Source organism: Quercus lobata, chromosome 9 (genome assembly GCF_001633185.2).
Source record: "Quercus lobata isolate SW786 chromosome 9, ValleyOak3.0 Primary Assembly, whole genome shotgun sequence".
In the NCBI taxonomy this organism is placed as follows: domain Eukaryota; kingdom Viridiplantae; phylum Streptophyta; class Magnoliopsida; order Fagales; family Fagaceae; genus Quercus; species Quercus lobata.
In genome coordinates, this window is record NC_044912.1 from 41,053,199 (window position 1) to 41,074,913 (window position 21,715).

Here is a 21,715-nt window from a genome sequence, read left to right on the forward strand (position 1 = left end):
ACCAAACAAAGCATTAAAGTAAGCAGAGCATAAAAGAAACTCTAAAAGTGAAAAAGAATACAAATTGAACGAGCCCCATTATAATTTAACCCAAGAAAAACACCATCAAAATCTCTATTTCCAATTTTATATTTTCTTTTCCTCCATTTTCTTGGCAAGTAAACAGAGATTCAAGGAAACTCTGAATGTGAAAAAGAACAAAAATTGAATGAACCCCATTATAATCTATATCTATATATTACTAAAAGCTAAAGTGTAGCATTTAATGTTACTACGCTCACATTGAGCCATGTCAGCAATCATGTTATTTCCTTAATATTTTTTTTGTATTTTCCCAACAATTTAAAAATAGATTTTATCAATTTTAAAATAATAGAATAAATCTTACCTCTATCTTCACCATAAAGGCCACTTCTTATTAAATTAATTCCCACAATTATCTCCACCATAAAGCCCATTTATTAATTCCCACCACTATCTCTACCATAATTCACACCACTATATCTATATATTTATATCTATATCTATATAAGTTTGTCTCTTCATCTTTGCCAAAACCTACAGTTTCAAACTCTTAATCGAATTCTCACTAGCATTTTCCCTTAAAAACCAACAAACACAACGTTCTGGCTTTAGGAAGTTACAAACCTCACCTCTATTTCCATTATAAAGCCTACTTCTTATTAATTTAATTCCCACCACCATCTCCACCATAAGCCCATTTATTAATTCCCACCACTATCTTCACCATAATTTCCACCACTATATCTATATATCTATATGTTTATTTATATCAGTTTTGTTAGAAATACTGAATGATTGTATTGTATTTCTCAAGTAATATAATATACATAAGTGCCTTTATATAGGAGGCAGAGTGTGCAGTACAAGTAAGTGTGCTATACAAGTAAACAAGGTGGGCCTAAAGCCCACATACCCTAATACATGTTAACAGCCCCCCTCAAACTCAAGGTGGATGTGAGACCAACTTGAGGTTGTCAACCAAAGTGCGAAGACGTCCTTTAGGATGAAACTTGGTGAAGATATCTGCAAGTTGATTTTTAGAAGAAACTGAGATCAGCTTGAGAGCACCATGGACAAGATGATAACGGATAAAATGACAATCAATCTCGATGTGTTTAGTCCGTTCATGGAAGACATCATTGTGAGCAATATGAATGGCACTCTGGTTGTCACAATAAAGAGGAGTAGCAGAGGATGTGGATACACCTAAGTCTTTGAGAAGCCACCGTAGCCAAAGGAGCTCAGATGTGGTATCAGCAAGGGCACGATATTCTGCTTCAGTACTGGAGCGGGCCACATGAGTTTGTTTCTTACTTCGCTAAGAAATCAAAGAAGAACCAAGAAGAAAGCAATACCTAGTGGTGGACCTGCGATCAGTGGGATCTCCTGCTTAATCAGCATCAGAAAATGCACAGAGAACAAGAGGAGACTGAGCAAAGTAGAAAAGACCATGGAAGAGAGTGCCCTTTAGGTATCGAAGTATGCGCAGAACAGCAGCATAGTGAGTCGATCATGGAGCAGACAGATACTGACTCACCTGGTGAACAGCATAGGAAATGTCTGGACGAGTGACAGTAAGATAAACTAGGCTGCCAACCAAGCATCTGTAAAGAGAAGGATTAGACAACGGTTTCCCCCCTGACGGAGTTAGATGCGCATTAAACTCAACTGAAGTGTCAACAGTCTTGCTATCAGTGAGTCCAGCTCGAGACAAGAGTTCAAAGGCATACTTGGCTTGAGTAATATAAAGTCCATCTGTAGAATGAGTGATTTTAAGACCCAAGAAGTAGCTGAGATGTCCAAGATCTTTCATCTCAAACTATTGACTAAGAAAACCCTTGAGTTCTTGAATGCCACTAAGGTCATCACCAGTTATGATCATATCATCCACATACAGGAGAAGTAAAATAGTGCCTTTATTAATGCGACGAAGAAATAAGGCAGAATCATAATGACTGGTCATGTAACCTAAGCGAGAGATGGTAGAGCTGAATTTGGCAAACCAAGCTCGTGGAGCTTGTTTAAGGCCATAAAGAGCACGCCGAAGGTAACAAACCTTATTTGATTCAACAGAGAGACCAGGAGGAGGTTGCATATAAACTTCTTCACTTAAATCCCCATTAAGGAATGCATTTTTGACATCCATCTGAAAAAGGTCCCATTTTCTGGCAGTAGCAACGGCTAAGAGAGCTCGAACAGATGGGATACGAGCAACCGGAGTAAAGGTCTCTTCATAATCAATCCCATACTCCTGTGTAAAACCTTTTGCAACAAGACGAGCTTTGTAGCGCTCAATGGACCCATCAGAGCGAGTCTTAATCTTGTAGATCCACTTACAACCAACCACAGATTTCCCAGGGGGGAGAGTCACCAAATCCCAAGTATGATTTTTAGATAATGCATCAAGTTTCTCTTTCATTGCAATCTGCCACAAAGGGTCAGTGGAAGCCTCACGATATGTGTGAGGCTCATGCAGTGTAACAAGAGCAGTGTAACAATGATAATCAAGTAAATGTGTAGGAATGGATCTTACTTGAGTTGAGTGACGAGGTGGAATTTCTTGTGCAAGATCTTCAGGCGAAGCAGGAGCAAGGGACCTAAGCTCAGGGTTGGGTAGCTCGTCTTCAACCTGTGCATCTTCCACCTGTTCATTAAAAGGTGAACTACGAAAAGGCATCAAAGGTATCTGGTGGTTGGATAGAAAAGTCTATAGGAGGATCTAGAGCAACTATAGGAGGATCAGGAGCAGTTACAGAAGGAATATGTGCCTCATCTGGAAAAAGATCTAAAACAAAGGAGGAAGATAGGGAGGCACGGAAGTGAGAGAGCTCGACAAAGGAGCGATGTTCCCAAAAGACAACATTGCGGGAGATACGAAGACGATGAGAGATAGGATCATAACACCGATACCCCTTTTGAGTTTCGCCGTAGCCAAAAAAACAACAAAGCCTTGACCGAGACTCAAGTTTGTTATGCTCATGTGGCTGAAGAAGAACGAAACAAGCAGAACCGAAGGAGCGAAGGTGGTGATAGTCTAGAGGTGACCCAAAAAGGCACTCATATGGAGTTTGATTTTGAATAACAGGACTTGGAATGCGATTAATAGCATGAACAGCATGAAGGGCAGCTTCACCCCAAAAAGGAGTAGGAACTTTGGCAGAGAGAAGAAGAGCACGAACAGTGTCAAGAATATGACGAAGTTTTTGTTCGGCTCTACCATTTTACTGAGAGGTACCTGGACAAGTTAGTTGATGAACAGTGCCATAGGAATGCAAAACAGCTTGGAAAGCATATTGAGTGTACTCAAGAGCATTATCAGATCGAAAATTTTTGATACGTTTGGAAAATTGAGTTTCAACCATTTTTGCAAAATTAGAATATACTTGCAATAACTCAGAACGATGTTTCATATTAAAAATCCAGCTATAGCAAGAGTAATCATCAACAAAGACAACAAAATATCGAGATCCACCAATACTAGAGACAGAGGAAGGCCCCCAAACATCAGAATGAATAAGGTCAAAGATATCAGTGGATATTGATTCACTAGTATTGAAAGGCAAAGCTGGTTGTTTTCCTAACTGACATGAAATACAATCAAAATTTTCTGTAGACACTAAACCTAACAAACCTCTAGAAGCCAATTGTTGTACTTGAGAGGAAGATACATGACCAAGTCGAGCATGCCAAAGTGTAAGGGAAGGAGTAGAAGAAACTACAGTAGCTGCAACAACAGAAACATGAGCAACAAGTGGAAGACAAAGGTTGTCCACGGGAAACATACACCCAACTCTAGGATCGGTCCCAAGCTCTTGTCCCGTCCTTGGATCCTGCACAATACACCCAGAATAATCAAAGATAATGCGATAACCTAACTCAGCTAATTGTCCCACAGAAAATAAATTGTAAGAAAGGTCAGGAACATTAAAGACACTAGGAACCAAGAGATTGGAGGTCGAAATGGAACCTATATTATGACCAGACATAGTGGAACCATTTGCTGTGTGAATATTAAGAGAGTGTGGTGCAGGTTTAAGTTCAGAAAATAAGGACGAGTGAGGAGTTATGTGATTACAACAAGCAGAACCCATAAGCCAAGAGGAAGGAGACATACCAGATAAAGTTGAGAGAGAAGAGGAATAAGATGCATTACCAACCATACGAATGACATTGGCGAAGATATTTTTAAGGTTATCTGTGGACATGGTGAAAGTGCGTCCTGAAGACTTAGACTATGCAAAGATGGGAGCCATTGGTTGGACACTCTCAGTGTTAGCAACAGTAGCAGCAGAAATTGACACAGCTGATTTGTTGCGATGATAGCAAGTCTCAATATTGTGGCCAAAACGTTTGCAAAAATTGCAAAAACGTTTGCTGGATTGTCGGCGACGATTATTGCAACAAGAAGAAGACCTGTCCTTATTTTTCATTTAGAAGCAAAATATGCAAAAATGATTGCAAAAATGAAATCTACGCGGAAAACTGGGTAAGGAGCACCTGGACTGCAAAAAGTCAACCCTGAGAAAAGTCAACGATCAAAGTCAAAGTCAACGGTCAACCACTATGATGACGTAAGCTGAAGACCTCAACTAGGGCTGACGTGGATGATGACGTCAACGATGACGTCAGCAGGTGCACAGCGGCGCGTGGAGCGCGTGAGGCGTGTGAGTCAATCTCGCCGGAACTTTGGTCGGCGCGTGAGAGCGCGTGGAGATTCCGATCAGGCCGATTTTTCTCCGGTTATGTAGATCGGAGAAAGACGATTCCGATGAAGTCGGCGGTGAGTTGATCGGAGCAACAGTGGTGGCACGTGAGGCGCGTGGACAAGCTGCGGAATCTTTGACCGGCACGTGGAAGCGCGTGAATGGTCAGCTGGTGGTGATTCTGGCGGCTTTGTGTAGATCGGTTGAAGATCTACCCGGTGATAGGTCTTATGTCTTAATCGGAGATCCGGTGTGGAAGATCCGACGGAAGCAGTGATCTTGGTGGCGGTGATCGAGCTTCTGGCGGTGAAGATTCAACCTTTGCACCTCTGACGACGATGGAACAGTCAGGAGAGGGCACGGAAAAGGTTTACTGACCGATGAAGTCGAGGCAGCGAAAAATACCAACGAAGACAGGATTGCAAGACACAAGAAAATTAGAGCAATGGCTCTGATACCATGTTAGAAATACTGAATGATTGTATTGTATTTCTCAAGTAATAGAATATACATAAGTGCCTTTATATAAGAGGCAGAGTGTGCAGTACAAGTAAGTGTGCTATACAAGTAAACAAGGTGGGCCTAAAGCCCACATACCCTAATACACGTTAACAAGTTTCTCTCTTCATCTTTGCCAAAACCTACAGTTTCAAACTCTTAATCTAATTCTCACTAACATTTTCCCTTAAAAACCAACAAACACAACATTCCGGTTTTAAGAAGTAACAAATTTGTACTTTTCATATTCCTTCTCCCTCAACTTCTTTCTTTATCTCTCTCTACATTCTTCTCTCTGTCCGTCTATCTAAAACACCAAAGCACATTCTCTCATTCTACAACCCTTCCTTCTTCTTACCTCTCGCCTTTCTTTGAATCTAACAATGATGAAGAAGCATGATGGTTGAATCCAAGCTATTTAAATTGGAGCTATTGATAACGGTGTTGTTGAAGGCGAGAGTGGCCTTGATGATCGCCTCCTAGGCTATTCGTTTCTCCAACCTCGAAGACTGAGTTGTCCTGCACAATGATTTAAAGGGTGGGTTTCGTTGAAATTTACTATATGAATGAAATGTTTTATTTCTAAACGTGGGATTTGAAGAATTTTTACTTATTTTGTAGTATTACATAAAGCCCAATTCATGGAAATGCAAATTGAAACATATGGGAAGAATAGAAAGTAGTTTTTTTTGGGATCAAGAAATGGATGTGTGAATATATATGGAGACTATGGCAATAATTAGTTGGTTGATAAATCTTTAATTTGCAAATAATTTGGAGGCCATGCTTAGCAAGTTGTTATATTTAAAGTTGTTTTAATATGTGGTTAAATGGTATCCTTTATTTTGAAGCAAATTGGCTGTGTTAGATAGTGATTATTTAGAGTTTTGTTATTACATTTGAATTATGCATCAATTCATAATTTTCGTGCTACTATTTAAACCCCTACTTTAAACTTGGATAAATTTCATAGTGTTACATGTGCACAAATAGTTTGATAAAATTCTTAAGTGATGTTTCATTGGCCTTTTTTTAAAATGGCATTTTTCATACAAAATAACAAAAGTTGCCAACAATTTTTTTTTTTTTTTTTTTGGGATTATGTTTCTCCAACTTAAAATGAATTACTGGCTTCTTTGGATGGCACCTATTCTTTGAACTTGATTTTAGGTTTCTTTTGATTCTATTCTTTTAGAAAACATATACATTCTCCAATTGTGAGTTTTGGTTTGGTTGACAGATCTTGAATTGGCAAGCAAGCAAAAGCTACCTTTAATAGTTTTAAGGTTGGTAATTAAAGTCATTCATTAATCTAGCAGATGTTCAGGATTGTGTTTGGTTCTAAGGGGGTGGTTTCTCTCTCTACTATTGGATGAAATTTGTTTGTTTTATTTATTTATTTATCTTGGGTCTTATACTATTTTTCTCATTGTTTAATCAAAATGCAGAAATTCAGTTTATTTCAAGGTCATCAAAGTTGTTGGCCAATATCCTACAGTCATGGGCCTATCTGTTGGGAACTTAATTGCTTAATGAGATGAAATGGTTAGCATTTTCTCTTGAATCTTCTTTTTGGGTTGCTTTGAATTAATCTATTCTATAGGTGTTCTTTTGGTGTTGCAAAACATATGCTTGGTGAAATCTCTTTTAAATTTTATGTGAAACCTTTCCATTCAAAGTTTTTTCCCATCCTCATGTTGTGATAAATCTAAGTAGCTATACTATGGTCGTAAAAAATTAATTTTTCTATGCAAATGATTAATTTGATTATAATATAAATTTCCCAAATATATTTATTTAAATAAAAAATTAATTTGATTGTAGACAACTTAGGGTGAGTTTGGTTCAGCTTTTTGTAAAAGTGCATAATGAAAAAGTGAAGTTTTCAAAAAGTGCATAATGAAAAAGTGCATTTTTAAAAAGCTGAATATTTGGTAAAAACTGTTAAAAAGTGTTTTTTGAAAAAGCTGAGTGTTTGGCTAGCACTTATAAAAGTGGAGGTTTGAGTTATAAATTACCAAAAAGGACAAGATATATATATATATATATATATAAGTGAATTTTTTGTTTAAATTATCTCTCTTAATGCAAGTTATGGACACAACATTTTTACAAAAATTTCACAATAAAGTCTATATGACAAGTTGTTAATGGTAGATAAGAAAAATACTAATGTCATTAGTAGGTTCAAATGAGAACCAATAACAAATTACTGTGTAAAATTTATTATGAGAAATGTTACATTCACAACATTTTTCGCAATATTTTCACAACAAAATTTATGTGGAAAGTTGTTACTAGTTCTAATTTGAACCCACAACTGAAATTATTTTTTACTAACCAATATTAACTAATAACAATCTGTTACTTAAAATTTATTGTGAAAATATTGTGAAAATATTACAGTAGCATTTCTCAATTAGGATTTTTTATTTTTTATATTATTTTTTCTTTTTCCATTTCACTTTCAACCATACGTTTTAGTTTTATTTTTTTTTTCTCCTCCACACGTTCTCCACTATCTCTACCTCTCTTTTTACTCTCTTTTTCTCCCTTATTCTCCCTCATTCATCAGAACGTTCCAGGAGCTCTTTCTTTCCCCAGCTCCCTCTCTTTTTTTTTTTTTTTTTTTTTACTTGATTCCAAAACTCTCTCTGTGATAAGAAAATTTTCCTTTTCTCCCTCATTCAAGAACATTCCAAGGAGCTCTCATCTTCGTGCTGTTGCTCATCTTCGTCCCCAACCTAGTCCAGATGGGTCAGCTGGCTTCTGTCCTTTGTCTTTTTTTCTTTTCTTTTTTTGCTTTTATTGTTATGATTTGATTAATTTTAAAACTGTGTTTTGAGTTTGTATTCTGGTAATTTGATTATGCTTGAGTTTAGAGATGTTTGAGAGAAAGATTGTTTATTGTTATGATTTGTAATGTTTGTTCTGTGTTTGTTCATGGGTATTTCTGTAATTTCATCATTAGCAACGGTAACCCATCAAAACGCGCAGTGTGCGTTTTCATTTATGGACTCTTAGAGGTCCATAAAATTTCCACATTCAGTCCGCGTTTTTGGCCTATGCCCAAAACACAACTTTTATCAAAAAGTTGTGTTTTGGCTTAACCAAACGCAATTTTAGGCCTGACTTTTTTCAAAAAGCGCTTTTTGGGCTCAAAATGTGGAAACAAACGGGCACTTAACTACTTTTATGACTCCATGAATTAACTAATATGTCATTTACTATGATAGACAGCAAATTTTGTGCATATTGTTTATAGGTTTAATTTTCTTTCTTGCTACTTTGCACTTCCTAGGAATGGTTTAAATTTTTTTTTCATTGCTTGCTTTGACTAATTTTGCTTATTGTTGATTTCATCAAAGAGCAGTATTACCAATAAAATAAATAATAATAAAAAATAAAAAGAGAAAGGGAGAATTGAGTCTGTGGGTCATAATAGGTAGGCTTTTCATTGCTTGCTTTGACTAATTTTGCTTATTGTTGATTTCATCAAAGAGCAGTATTACCAACAAAATAAAGAAAAAAAAGGGAGAATTGAGGCTGTGGGTCATAATAGGTAGGCTTTTTATTTTTTTATTTATATTTTTAAATGTACTGTTATGATTTTATGAGATTATTGTGCCCCTTTGTAAATTATTAGCCATTTGCTCTAACCTCTAAATTTGGAATGATGTCCTATTGTTGAAGCATCAAAGCCAACTACAATGGCTGATGCTGATAGGTTTTCCAGTATGAAAAGGTAGAATGTTGGTGAGTTTTATTTAGTTTCAATTTATTTATAATGTATAAATTGTGTTTCACATCTCCGACCTTATGAAGTTTGACGAGTCCAAACAAGTTCCTATAAGTACACTTTGGTGAGATTTTTTTATCTTCAAAGAATTGGCATAACAATTATCATGGAATTTATTGTAGCATAGGAACTATAAAGCAATCTACTATACATAGCCATGAATTTTGATTGGGTAAAATAATATTTTGGTCCCTAAACTTTGACAAAAATTTGTTTTTCGTCCCTAAACTTTAAAAAGTTATTTTTTTATCCCTAAACTTTGTAAAGAGTTTTTTTAATGGTTTAGAGACAAAAATAGGGATGTAAAAGGAATTGATTTCAATAATTTAGGGATGAAAAGTAAAGTTTAAGAATATAAATAAAACATTTTCAATAGTTTAGGGATGAAAAACGAACTTTTCAATAGTTTAGGGAAGAAAAATGAACTCCTTAAAGTTCAAGGATGAAAAACAAACTTTTGATAAAGTTTAGGAACCAAAATAATATTTTACCCATTTTGATTCTATATATCTATTATAAAAAAAGCAATGATTGATGCTTTTGAATGCTTCAAATTCTATCCATAATTTGTTCGGTTTTCATGGAAAATCTATTGTTTCAAGTTTAGGTTATTCATGATACTCAGATTCAAAGTTTGAACTTTTGGATTAAGTTTACTGTAAATGACTGCATCATTGGGGTGTCCCCTTCATTTCTTTGAGAAGTAAATTTTGACTTGAATGAATAAGATGAACTAAAGTATATATGAATGAAATAAGATGCATGTGGTTGTGTTGTCAATTGCCATTTCTAGTATTCTATACCATATATAAACTCTACAATGACGTAGCTCCTCATTATAACAAATGGTCTTGGTTGATGAAAGTGAAAAATCACCAAAGACAAAAATTGATATTGCTATCTTTATTTTGAACTCATATGTGCTCAATTAAGATTGATATATATTGTTCATGGTGAGCAAAGAAAACAAAATTTATTTTTTATTTTGCACACATGCATGCAATGAATATATGAACAGGATGGCTTCAGTCAATTTGCCAGATAATGTCTTCCAACTCTTTTTCACATTGCTTCACAGAATTAACATCTCATGCTGATGGTGTTTGATGATGTGTAAGGCTATAAGATGTTGAAAATAAGAAACTCTAGGATCTTTTGTTTTTGGTTTTGCATAGTAAGAGCATGCAATTAGAAAAGGCAAAACCCACCCACACTCCAAAAGGAGAAAAAAAGGGCACTTAGATTTGGGCAAAAGTGACTTTTATTTACTCGAATTCATTGGCTAAAACTATTTCACTTAAAATTGTTCATATGTAGGTTTAAAGAAAAGATATGGGACTCTAGAAAGAGGATGCTTCGGTGAAGATTGTTAGGTGAATGATCTCCAAAATCATATAAGTGTAGAATATATTTATGTAATGAGGTTTATTTATATGTAATAATTTATATTAGAAAATAACGTTAATTTATATGTAATATGAAGTCGTATAGATTTGTTGGTGCAAAAATGAATGTAGATTTTGCATAAAATTCTCTCATTGCCTTATTTTTTTTTATAAAAAAAATGACCATTTTTATTTTTATGTTGTATTCTCTTTTTTCTTTTAGTTTATTTTTGCTAGACTAATTAGGCTCTTATTGATATTTGATTTCCTTTAAGCTCATATTCCATGTTAATTAGAATTTAGAGGTGCATGTTTAAGAAGAATAAAAAGAATAGATGGAATTCTAGAATCATATTTATGTTAAAATTTGAAAATCCTTTATTTTTTATGATGGCATAATAGTGTTTTAGGTCTGACTAGAGTAGATAGCATGCTTGATCCTAAGAAGTCACAATTATTATTTTTTAGACCTTAACAGTATCAAATTGGTCTCTTCAATTTTTGGGAAATTATTCTAAAAGCCTTTCTAAGCATTTAGATTCATTTAGATTCAAAAAAAAAAAAAAAAGATTCATTTATATTAATTTATCTTTAATGCAGTCACACATTTGTTTTACCTTTGTTATTATAAATGTAAGTGATTTTAAATTTAACTATCTTGTGCATTGCACAGGTTAGCGACTAGTTGAACCTAAAAATCAATACATTAATATCTCAATTTCTAATTTTGATTTTTCTTTCCCTCCATTTTCTGGGAAACCAAACAAAGATTAGTATTAACGAAAAAACAGAGTATGAAAAAAGAAACAATAGAACGAACCAACGTCATTGGATCCAACAAGGAGGCAATGATCACCGGAGTGAAGAGAGAGAGAAATCTTCGATTAAAGGAGTGAAACCTGGCGAAGGATGACCGTCGATTCCCGAGTACGTGAATTTCAGACCGTTGATCTCTATCATTGGCTCTGACTTTTCACTTTGCTTCAAACCCACCACCTCCCACCCACCTCATTCTCAACCCCAACCAAAACCCACCACCCCAATCTCAACCCCATCAAAACCGTTGCCAAGCACCACCAATACCCACCAAACATTACAGCCATAGCTCCAATCACAACAAGTACCACCAAGAAACCACTACCACAAGAACCACAAAAAACCGCCACAAGAACCACAAGACACCGGCCACAAGAACCACAAGAAAACACACAACATGCCAATCTCCACACCGGTCTCCACATCGATCTCCTCCACACCGATCTCACGCCATCACGCCGTACTCCTCGCCAGCAAGCTGATCTCAAACATACGATCTTGTTGACACAGAGAGAGAGAGAGAGAGAGAGAGAGAGAGAGAGAGAGAGAGAGAGAGAGAGAGTGAGGAAATGAGAAAGAGAGAGGGAGTGAGGAAATGAAAGAGATGTGGGACACGGAGAGAGAACCAGAGAAAGAGAGAGATGTGGGAGACAGAGAGCTGGAGAGAGAGAATAAATTAATTAATAAAATATTATACAATCTTACTATAGTATGCTCTCAAAAATGAGAGTGCATTGTAGCACTATTGCAAATTTTATAGCATTTACTAGGTTTGATGGAGTGGATTTTTGTGTTTAAGATGCTAAAAAATAACATTTATAGCATATACAAGACCTGATGAGAATGCTCTTATACAATACTTGACATGCCATAACCTAATTTCACTTGTACCAGAAAACCTTTTTCTTTTTCTCCGTTGTGTTTCCTTCCTGGAAAGTTCATCACTTGACTACCAAATAATTTTTCCTCTAGTTAATCTCATTAACTGTTTTCTAACCATTTTCTAGGCAACCTGACTTTTCAACGCTTTTGTGATATCTAGGAAATTAGAGACCACGTAGTACCAAAACCTATATTGTTCTTTAATCTTTATATCATTAACAAGAGGCATGACATGTGACGTGATATTCAAACATGCACGTATACACGGCTCGTATTAACCCACACATACATTTACAATCATGTAAATCATTACATTAGTACATGCAGCCAAACTCGGCACATTCATATACAGAAAATTTAAAATAAGTGATACATGTTACATGGAACATATTCAAAATATGCAAAACGAACAACAGCCAATCCCAATCTGGTTAAATCACACCCCTAATTAAGCATCTTGATATGGGGTATGTGGGTATGGATTTAATTGGGTATGCATCATGAAAGAAGTCACATACAACCTATATTTAAATTGTAGGAAAATTTTCACCTTGATACATTCATCAAATTCAGCACATCCCAATCTGGTCAGCTTCTGGTTAGAGTAAAATTGGCCTGTAAGTGAATTAATCCCATCTTCAATTCTCACCTTTTCTACTTTTAAGAAAATAGACAAAAATATGTAAATCTTATTAAGCCATCAGATTTGAACATTCTCTCGTGGAATTTAAGGACTTCCTAACATGTGGACTGAGATGCCAAAAGTTTCACTTTCAATACCACTGGAAATATCTCCACCTCTCCTCGCTATTAAAAGTAAACTAGATCAGGAGGCATAACATGCGAAACATAAAAACCAAGCATGGCAAAAATTCTAAAGTCTTCTCCTCTTCTCCTTCACATTTTCTTGCTCTCCTTACTTTCACTAAAGACCATAGCATCACCTGCAACACAAGCAGGAGCTCTTATCCAATGGAAAAACAGCCTCCTCCCTTCTTCTTTTCTCAGTTCATGGTCCTCTACCAACCTTACCAACCTTTGCAAATGGAATGGCATTGTCTGCGACTCAACCGGGACAGTCTCCGAAATAATCATCTCTGGCGCCAAACTCAATGGAACACTAGCCCAGTTCAACTTCACTCCATTTCTTGATGTCACTCGCTTTGACCTCAGCAACAACAATCTCAGCGGACCTATACCTTCGGAAATAGGCCAGTTAACAAAGCTCCAGTACGTAAGCTTCTACAACAACTATCTTACTGGTAAAATCCCCTATCAGTTCAGAAATTTTCAAAAGGTATGGCACTTAGACCTTGGTTCAAACTACTTAGAAACACCTGACTGGTCTAAGTTCTTGACCATGCCTTTGTTGACCTGGCTTAGCTTTGGTTATAATCAGCTCACTTCTGGGTTCCCAGGATTTATACTTTATTGCCAAAACTTGACTTACTTGGATTTGGCACAGAATCAGTTGAATGGAACAGTACCAGAAATGGTATTTACCAATCTTGACAAGCTTGAGTACCTTAATCTAACTGACAATTTGTTCCAGGGACCAGTGTCCCCAAACATCACCAAGCTTTCCAAATTCATAGATCTTCATCTAGGACGAAACAAGTTCAGTGGTGTAATTCCTGAAAATATTGGGTCAATGTCCAATCTTCAAATTGTAGAACTGTACAACAATTCATTTGAAGGGAAAATTCCCTCTTCAATTGGTCAGTTGACAGAGCTCTCGCAACTCGATGTTAGATGGAATTCCTTGAATTCTACAATCCCTTCTGAGCTAGGCTTTTGTACTAAACTCACCTACTTGGCCCTGGCTTCCAATTCACTCACAGGGGAAGTGCCTCTGTCTTTAACCAACTTGACCAAAGTTACCGACTTGGGTTTATCTGAAAATAACCTTTCCGGTGAGATCTCACCTTACTTTCTCAGCAACTGGACAGAATTAACCACTTTGCAGCTTCAGAACAATCTTTTCACTGGCAAAATTCCACTGGAAATTGGCATGTTGACCAAACTCAATCTTGTTTTACTGTTCAATAATACGTTCACAGGTTCAATTCCATCTGAGGTAGGTAACTTGAAAGATTTGACAGAACTAGACCTATCAAACAACCACCTGTCTGGTCCAATTCCTCTAGCACTGTGGAACCTCACAAACCTTCAGACCTTACAACTTTTCTCAAACAATCTCACTGGCACAATCCCACCGGCAATTGGAAATATGACTTTGCTGCAAATTATTGATCTCAGCACTAACCAACTATACGGGGAATTGCCAGATACCATATCTGGCCTCAGTAATTTACAGAAAATCTCTCTTTTCACCAATAACTTCTCGGGTAATATTCCAAGTGACTTTGGGAAGTTTAGTCCTTCTCTAAGCAGTGTTAGCTTTTCGAACAACAGCTTCTCTGGAGAACTGCCACCTGAATTGTGTAGTGGCTTCAGTCTTCAAAATTTCACAGTGAATAATAACAACTTCACAGGGCCATTGCCTGAGTGCTTGAGAAATTGTTCGCTACTACAGAGAGTGCGATTTGATGGGAACAACTTCAATGGCAACATCACAAATGCATTTGGGGTTCATCCAAATCTTTATTTCATTTCTCTTAATGACAATCAATTTATTGGCATAATCTCACCGGAGTGGGCAGAATGTGGATCTCTAACCAATTTAGAGATGGGAAGAAACAGAATTTCGGGTGAAATCCCTGCTGAGCTTGGGAGGTTGCCTCAATTGCACTCTTTAATTCTTGACTCAAACGAATTGTCTGGGCAAATTCCAAGTGCATTGGGAAATCTAAGCCTGTTTGAGCTCAATCTGAGCAAGAATCTTCTGACAGGAGAGATTCCTCAGAGCCTAGGCAGTTTGGTTCAGCTGGAGGAACTTGATTTGTCTGAGAACAAATTAACTGGGAACATACCAAAAGAGCTTGGGAATTGTGAGAGATTATTGAGCTTGGACTTGAGCGACAATAACCTATTGGATGAAATACCTTCTGAACTTGGTAATTTAAATGCATTGAATGTCTTGTTAGACCTCAGCAGCAATTCACTCTCAGGAACAATTCCTTCAAACCTGGCAAAGCTTACATCATTGGAAAGTTTTAACATTTCACATAACCAGCTCTCAGGGGAGATCCCGGCATTATTTACGAGCATGGTTAGTCTACTCCCCAGCTCCATTGATTTTTCCTTTAACAAGTTAACAGGTCAAATCCCAACTAGTAAAGTTTTCGAAGAGGCACCTGCAAATGCATACATTGGAAACTCAGGTCTGTGTGGAAATGCAGCAGGACTAAGTACTTGTTACACAGATTCCACAAAGAAAAAGCATTCTAATACACTTCTAATTGCTGTCCTCATTCCGGTTTGTGGCCTTTTATTGCTTGCAATTATTGTTGCTGTATTCATAATATTTTACCGGAAAGCCAAATTCCATGATGAAGAAAGCAGAAGAATTGGAGAGACTGATGGGAACTCTCGGTCATTGATATGGGAAAGAGAAGGTAAATTCACATTTGGGGATCTTGTGAAGGCCACTGAGGACTTCAATGAGAAGTACTGCGTGGGAAAAGGTGGATTTGGAACCGTTTACAGAGCAGCATTGCCAACAGGTCAAATTGTTGCTGTTAAAAGGCTCAACATGTCAGACTCCACTGACATTCCAGCAGCCAATCGCCAGAGTTTTGAGACTGAGATTCGTGTGTTGACAGAAGTTAGGCACCGGAATATCATTAAGCTTTATGGGTTTTGTTCAATGAGGGGGTACATGTACTTGGTCTATGAATATGTAGAGAGAGGCAGTTTGGGAAATGCATTGTATGGGTTGGAAGGGAAAGCGGAGCTGAACTGGGATACAAGGGTGAGAATTGTGCAAGGTGTGGCTCATGCAGTTGCTTACTTGCACCATGATTGCTCTCCACCAATTGTGCACCGAGACATAACTGTGAATAACATATTGCTCGAGTCTGAGTTTGAGCCACGACTCTCAGATTTTGGAGTTGCAAGATTGTTGAACCCAGATACGACTAATTGGACAACAATTGCTGGATCTTATGGCTACATGGCTCCAGGTAAGCTAACAATCTAACTTCCTAGAATCTGAATTATTGTTCTGGCCTAAAAATGTTTCCCTAAATGAAAAGAAGGCTTCCCATATTATTTAGTTTTTTTCTTGTCTTGTTGCCAAATGAATGTGTCCGCGTAAATTTGTTAACATTGATTAGTTTGGTAGATGTTTTGGTGACAATGTTTTATTAGATTATTGAATTTGTTTTATGATTGTGCAGAGCTTGCGCTTACAATGCGATTAACAGATAAATGTGACGTTTATAGCTTTGGAGTGGTAGCATTAGAAGTTATAATGGGAAGGCACCCAAGGGAGCTCATATCTTCCTTGACATTCACATCGAGAACAGCGACATCAATTGAAGACAGTGCAGAAATTCTATTAAAGGATGTGCTAGACCAAGGACTTCCACCACCAACAGGCCATATAGCAGAGGAGGTGGTGTTTGTAGTGACAATAGCCTTAGCATGTGTGCGTGACTCTCCAGAGGCACGACCCACCATGCGTTTTGTGGCACAAGAGCTATCAGCTCAAATCCAAGCTTGCCTGTCCGACCAATTCGACATGATAACCATTAGCAAGCTTACAGGCCTTCAGAAATAGTAAAAATTGGCATCAGAAGTTGAGTGTGATTAGTGTTTGGCAATGGTGTTGCCAGGTCCGGTATTGTATTGAGTATTGTACAATATTTTTGGTCTCATCCCATGAAGTAATTAGTAAATGAGAATGTTGGATTTTGATGTCCCAAGAATAACAAGTTAGTTTGGTTCTTTTTATTCTTTTTTTTTTCATTTCTTTGGAATAAATGCAGGGGTCACCCCAGGTTGAGCACCATTGAAGGTTATATGGATACTTTTTCCATTTGAGATGCATTTTTATAGTTTATATATCTGTTTCATTATATACAAATACATATACATAGTTCTTCAGGTAAAGAACCTAATTTTTACTATATACACTACTTCACCTACCATAACCTGCCAGATTTTTCCTTTCCCCCTTATGTTTCCTTCCTGGAAAGTTCATGACTTGCTAACCATTTTCCCCCTAGTCAATCTCATTATTTGTTTACTAGCAATTTTCTATCTTTAGTTGAATTTTCTTATTAAGCATGTGAATTGAAGAATCTCCTCATCCGCTTTGTCCTTTTTCTTTTCTGGCTGCTCAATGTTAGCTTTTGACTAAATGGAATTGTTTGGCTTCAAGTTAAACTCGCCAGCTTCCCACGATGCTTCTTGAAAAGCATGCACTAGTCAACATGCTGTGAATGGGACACCTCATGCATTGTTCCTGGACGGAATAAACAAGCCAATATGGCTGTGGCCTGTGGGTGGGACAGGCTAAAAGGCTTAAAGAACAATTGGGATCCTCTTATTAACTGTGTTCTTGGATGGAGGAAAGCGGAGTAGATAAAAAAGGGTATGGAGGGTTCTCCAAGCCCCTATCAATTTTCAAAAATTGGAGAATTTGGAATATAATAAAATAAAAGGAGTATAATTATTAATTTGTATGATATCTTGTCATTTTTATTTATTCCCCGTTTAATTTTTAATACATTCAAATCAAGGGCAAAGATATCTATTTCCCTCTTAATTTTTAAGACGTCTAAATAAGGAGAGGGATACCAGGATACCATTCCCCTCCCTAAACATCTCTTACCTTCTACTCTACTGGACTCTCTCTCCATGACTCCAAACTTCAAACTGACAAACATCTTCTACTCCCTCTCTTATATACCTCCAAACTTACAAATGTAAAGCAGAATATGCATGGATAAAAGGCAATCCACCTAGGTTATATTCCAAGGTTTCTAAACCTTTTAATGCTCATGAGTTGGTGTTCGAGGACAAAGAAGAATGGAAAACTATATGACTTGGAAAGTTGCCATAAAATACCTAAACTAGATGTACTTATGAGATACCCAGCTTTATTCTCTTGATTAGTCTGGGTACATCCCTAAAGAATTTGCATTTCCTCTAATTAATTAACAACTCAGTACCAGAGTATTCAAATGGAGAGGATTCCTGCACCACAAAAACAGCAGACACAATATACATAAATGTTATTTCAAACTATTTCTTTAGCCCTGTCGTTGGTTAGATTGTTGATCTGAGTAGTAGTGTTAGCAGCTGTTGTAGCGGCAGTGTTTCTCTTTCGGTCCAACACCAAGTAGAAATATAGTTCCAGGCAGTGGCATTGAAGAAGTCAACCTGTGACTTTCGAGAGACGTGTCTGTGATCACATTATATACATTAAGCACTAAACTTCCATGCAATGCACACCCACCAATAGAATCAACAAAACTAACAATGCACAAAGACAGTAAATTAAAATCAAAGGATTTGGGGCACAAAAGGTTTAAGTCAAATATGCAGCAATACAGCAGGAAACACCAGCCATTTACAGAAGTTCAATTCAAGAATGCCACCAATTTCTCTATCTAATTTGAGGCTTAGAGCATGACTCGTTAAGAGAATTCAAAATTTTCCAAATTCTCCATTAATGCTTACAATACACAGTGTAGGTTGGCATAATGGTGAATTCACTGGGTGCACAGCACTTTGTGCCTTGAGCGCACTAGTGCCATAAGCAACAAACATATGATATAATCATCTTGGGATCAAGCTAAGAGATCCATAACACTTAAAAACAGGATACAATCAAATACCAATGCCATCATAATTACTCATCCCCTCTGTAACAGAGAGACTCCTATTTCAAAATCCTTCTTTTTGGGGTGGCAAGGAAAGGAATATGTTGAACACAGGGAGTGATAAGTGTGTGACTTTGGAATTGACAAACCATGTCACAGCTAGATATATCAGATTTTTTTTCATTGGAGATCACAATCAATGAAAAAATGCTAATCAACTTTAAATTATTAAAGACATTAAACTGGAAGTCAGAATGTTATTACTGTTCTATCCCACATACCTTCCCCGATTGAATTCCTACATCCAGAAGATCCATCTTGCCTTGATACACATCCAACAATTGAGCAACATTGGCCTGAAATTTAATCACAAACTTTTCCAAAAAACACTTCTCGCTAGGTAGTAAAAAGGTTGCTGAGGAGAACTTATTCTTGATCAAATCCTTGGCTAACAAAACTTGAACAACTGAACACCTAGGGATAATCCTCTTCTCCAAGCTTAAACCTAGAACTGAAGGATTTTTAGCAATGTCTGCTGACGGCCAACCCATTTTGTGTACAAGGAAGTCCATTGTTTTTGTGATCTTCTCTTCTGAAAAAAGCACAAAATTTGGATTCCTTCTAAATGCTAACAGAGCTACATCCTTGGACCAACCCCACCTCTTATAAACTTCCAATTTAGATTCCCACATTGGCTTCTTCATCTTCAAAATCACCTGGATTGCTAGGACAAATACCAATTTCGAAGGATCAAATCCCATTTCCTTAACCTCATGGACAGCCTTAACAAACTTGGCATGTTTAATGAACGCACTACCCGGAAAATTGGTCACCAAGAAAGAGATGGCTGATTCAGGTACTCCAAATTCTCTCAGAAGTGCAATATTTGGAACCATATTATTAGTTACATCAAATAGAAAAGAAAGCTGTGACCGCTTCAAAGTTGTAATAACTTTCTCGTCCACCACAAGTACACTCTTGAGGAAATTATAGCAGGGGATAAGATGGTTTTCCAAACTCCTAACCAATAGTAAAGGACTTGAAGTGAGAATCCGAGTGAGGTCAGAGCTTGAAACCCCTACCTTAGAAAGGAAAAATTCAATTTTGGGCAAAAGGGTCTTCCCAGGATCAGATAAAAGCAACATTGGGTGCGTTCTGACAAGTTTGGCGATCTGGGTATTGGTAAACCCATGCTCTTTGAGAAGACTAAGCACTGAGTCTGGTCGATCTGGGTTTCCCAATTGTACCTTCTGTGATGCTAAAATAGCAGATTTTGAGGACAACCCACAAGAGTTTATGAGGTAAGACAATGTAAAAGAATGCTTTTCTTGTTGCCATTGTTGGTGTTTTGATTCAGAAAAACCTGTTGATGCATACGATTTCACAATAAAGAAAGCATTTTGCTGAAGAAAACCCAGTTGGGTCATCTTATGTTTGAGCAATAGTAGCTGTCTGAAAGAGTGAAAGCTAAACATAATTGACTCACCGAGTTTGCCTCAGACAAATTGGGTTGGTTATCTGAATAATTCTTCAGCGAGTAGTTAGTGGCATTTTTTCAGATATAACCATAAAAAGTAAACTATTTTGTTAGTTGGCCAAGGTTTGAAACAATTTTGCTATCTAACAATTCGAGCACGTTAGGGTCGATTTTGGGTTTGTGCCAGCAGCTAAGCTGGAGGAACTATCCATGTAGGCTTGGAAATCGAGTCTAATAGACTCAGTTTTCGTCATAAAAATCGAGTCCATTGGACTCAGTTTTAATTCGTGGAAATTGATTTAGTAACGCAGAAACAGAGATCAAAACGCGATGAACAAGAAGAAAGAAGCAAGCAAAACCAAGCACCGATTACCAAACCCAGCAAGAAGCAATGATGCAACGATGTAAAAACCCAGCAACCCAGCAAAAACCCAGTAGAAGAAAGAAGCAACCCAGCAACCGTGTGGTTTCTCGCCGCCGCTCCAGTGGAAGAAAGAAGCAACGATGCAAAAACCCAGGCGCCAATTACCAAACCCAGGTGGTTTCTCGCCAATTACCAAACTCAGGCGATGGAAATCTGATCGGACACACGGTTTCTCGCCGCCGCTCCAGTGGAGGAGAAGAACACGTTGGAGAGTGGGTTCGATTTTTTGTTTTGGATTTGATTTGTTCATGGGTTTTTAGGGCTTGGAAGTGGAGTGGGACGACATTTGGAGAGAAAGGAAAGGAAGATAGAAAAAAATCCATGTTTTGGCTTAACTGAAATCGAGTTCAGAGGGCTCAGTTTCCATTAAACAAAACCGAGTCCTTTGAGCTCGATTTTCATGGAGGAAAAGTGAGTCCTTTTCTGCTCGATTTCCAGCCTACGTGGACAGTGTATCCAGCTCAGCTGCTGTGCAATGGGAAATCGAGTGCAATATACTCGATTTATACACCAAAATCAACTCCTTTGGACTCGATTTGTTAGATACCAAAATAGTTTCAAACCTTAGCTAACTAATAAAATAGTTTGGATTTTATAGTTATTTAAAAAAAAAAAAAAAAAATCCAGCTATGATTCATGGGTTTGTGAATTTTAGTTCTATGCATTGGCAAAAAACAAATTCCCATCCCAATTTTTAAGGTTTACTTTTTATTTATTTATTTATAGCTTCTCAAAAAAAAACTTTTTATTTATTATATTATTATTATTATTATTATTAATTTTTTTTAGGGTTTACTAGGAGCCCAAGACTAGGATTATGTTATGTCGGCCATCTTTGATAAAAATAATAAGGTGAAAATACACTGTTTGGTTCTTATATTTGGACCAATTCTCGATTTGGTCCTAAGTCAATATCTAATTTCAGAAAATTGTTTTTATTTTGGTTCCTGCTGTCAATCCAGTAATAGAAAAA

At 37.0% G+C, this 21,715-nt stretch overlaps 2 protein-coding genes across 2 annotated transcripts; one reads left to right on the forward strand and one right to left on the reverse strand.

The window, feature by feature from the left end:
• The first annotated feature begins 12,915 nt into the window (after positions 1 to 12,915).
• On the forward strand, positions 12,916 to 16,964 carry LOC115960437 (MDIS1-interacting receptor like kinase 2-like). The gene is made up of 2 exons (XM_031079344.1): positions 12,916 to 16,192; positions 16,409 to 16,964. The coding sequence occupies exons 1-2, from the start codon at positions 12,970 to 12,972 to the stop codon at positions 16,789 to 16,791; spliced, it is 3,606 nt and encodes a 1,201-aa protein (XP_030935204.1). The 5' UTR covers positions 12,916 to 12,969; the 3' UTR covers positions 16,792 to 16,964.
• A 1,028-nt stretch (positions 16,965 to 17,992) lies between these two features.
• Positions 17,993 to 20,365, reverse strand: LOC115960441. Its single transcript, XM_031079348.1, has 2 exons — positions 19,123 to 20,365; positions 17,993 to 18,420 (listed from the first exon to the last, which is right to left on the reverse strand). The coding sequence occupies exons 1-2, from the start codon at positions 20,314 to 20,316 to the stop codon at positions 18,394 to 18,396; spliced, it is 1,221 nt and encodes a 406-aa protein (XP_030935208.1). The 5' UTR covers positions 20,317 to 20,365; the 3' UTR covers positions 17,993 to 18,393.
• Positions 20,366 to 21,715: the final 1,350 nt, after the last annotated feature.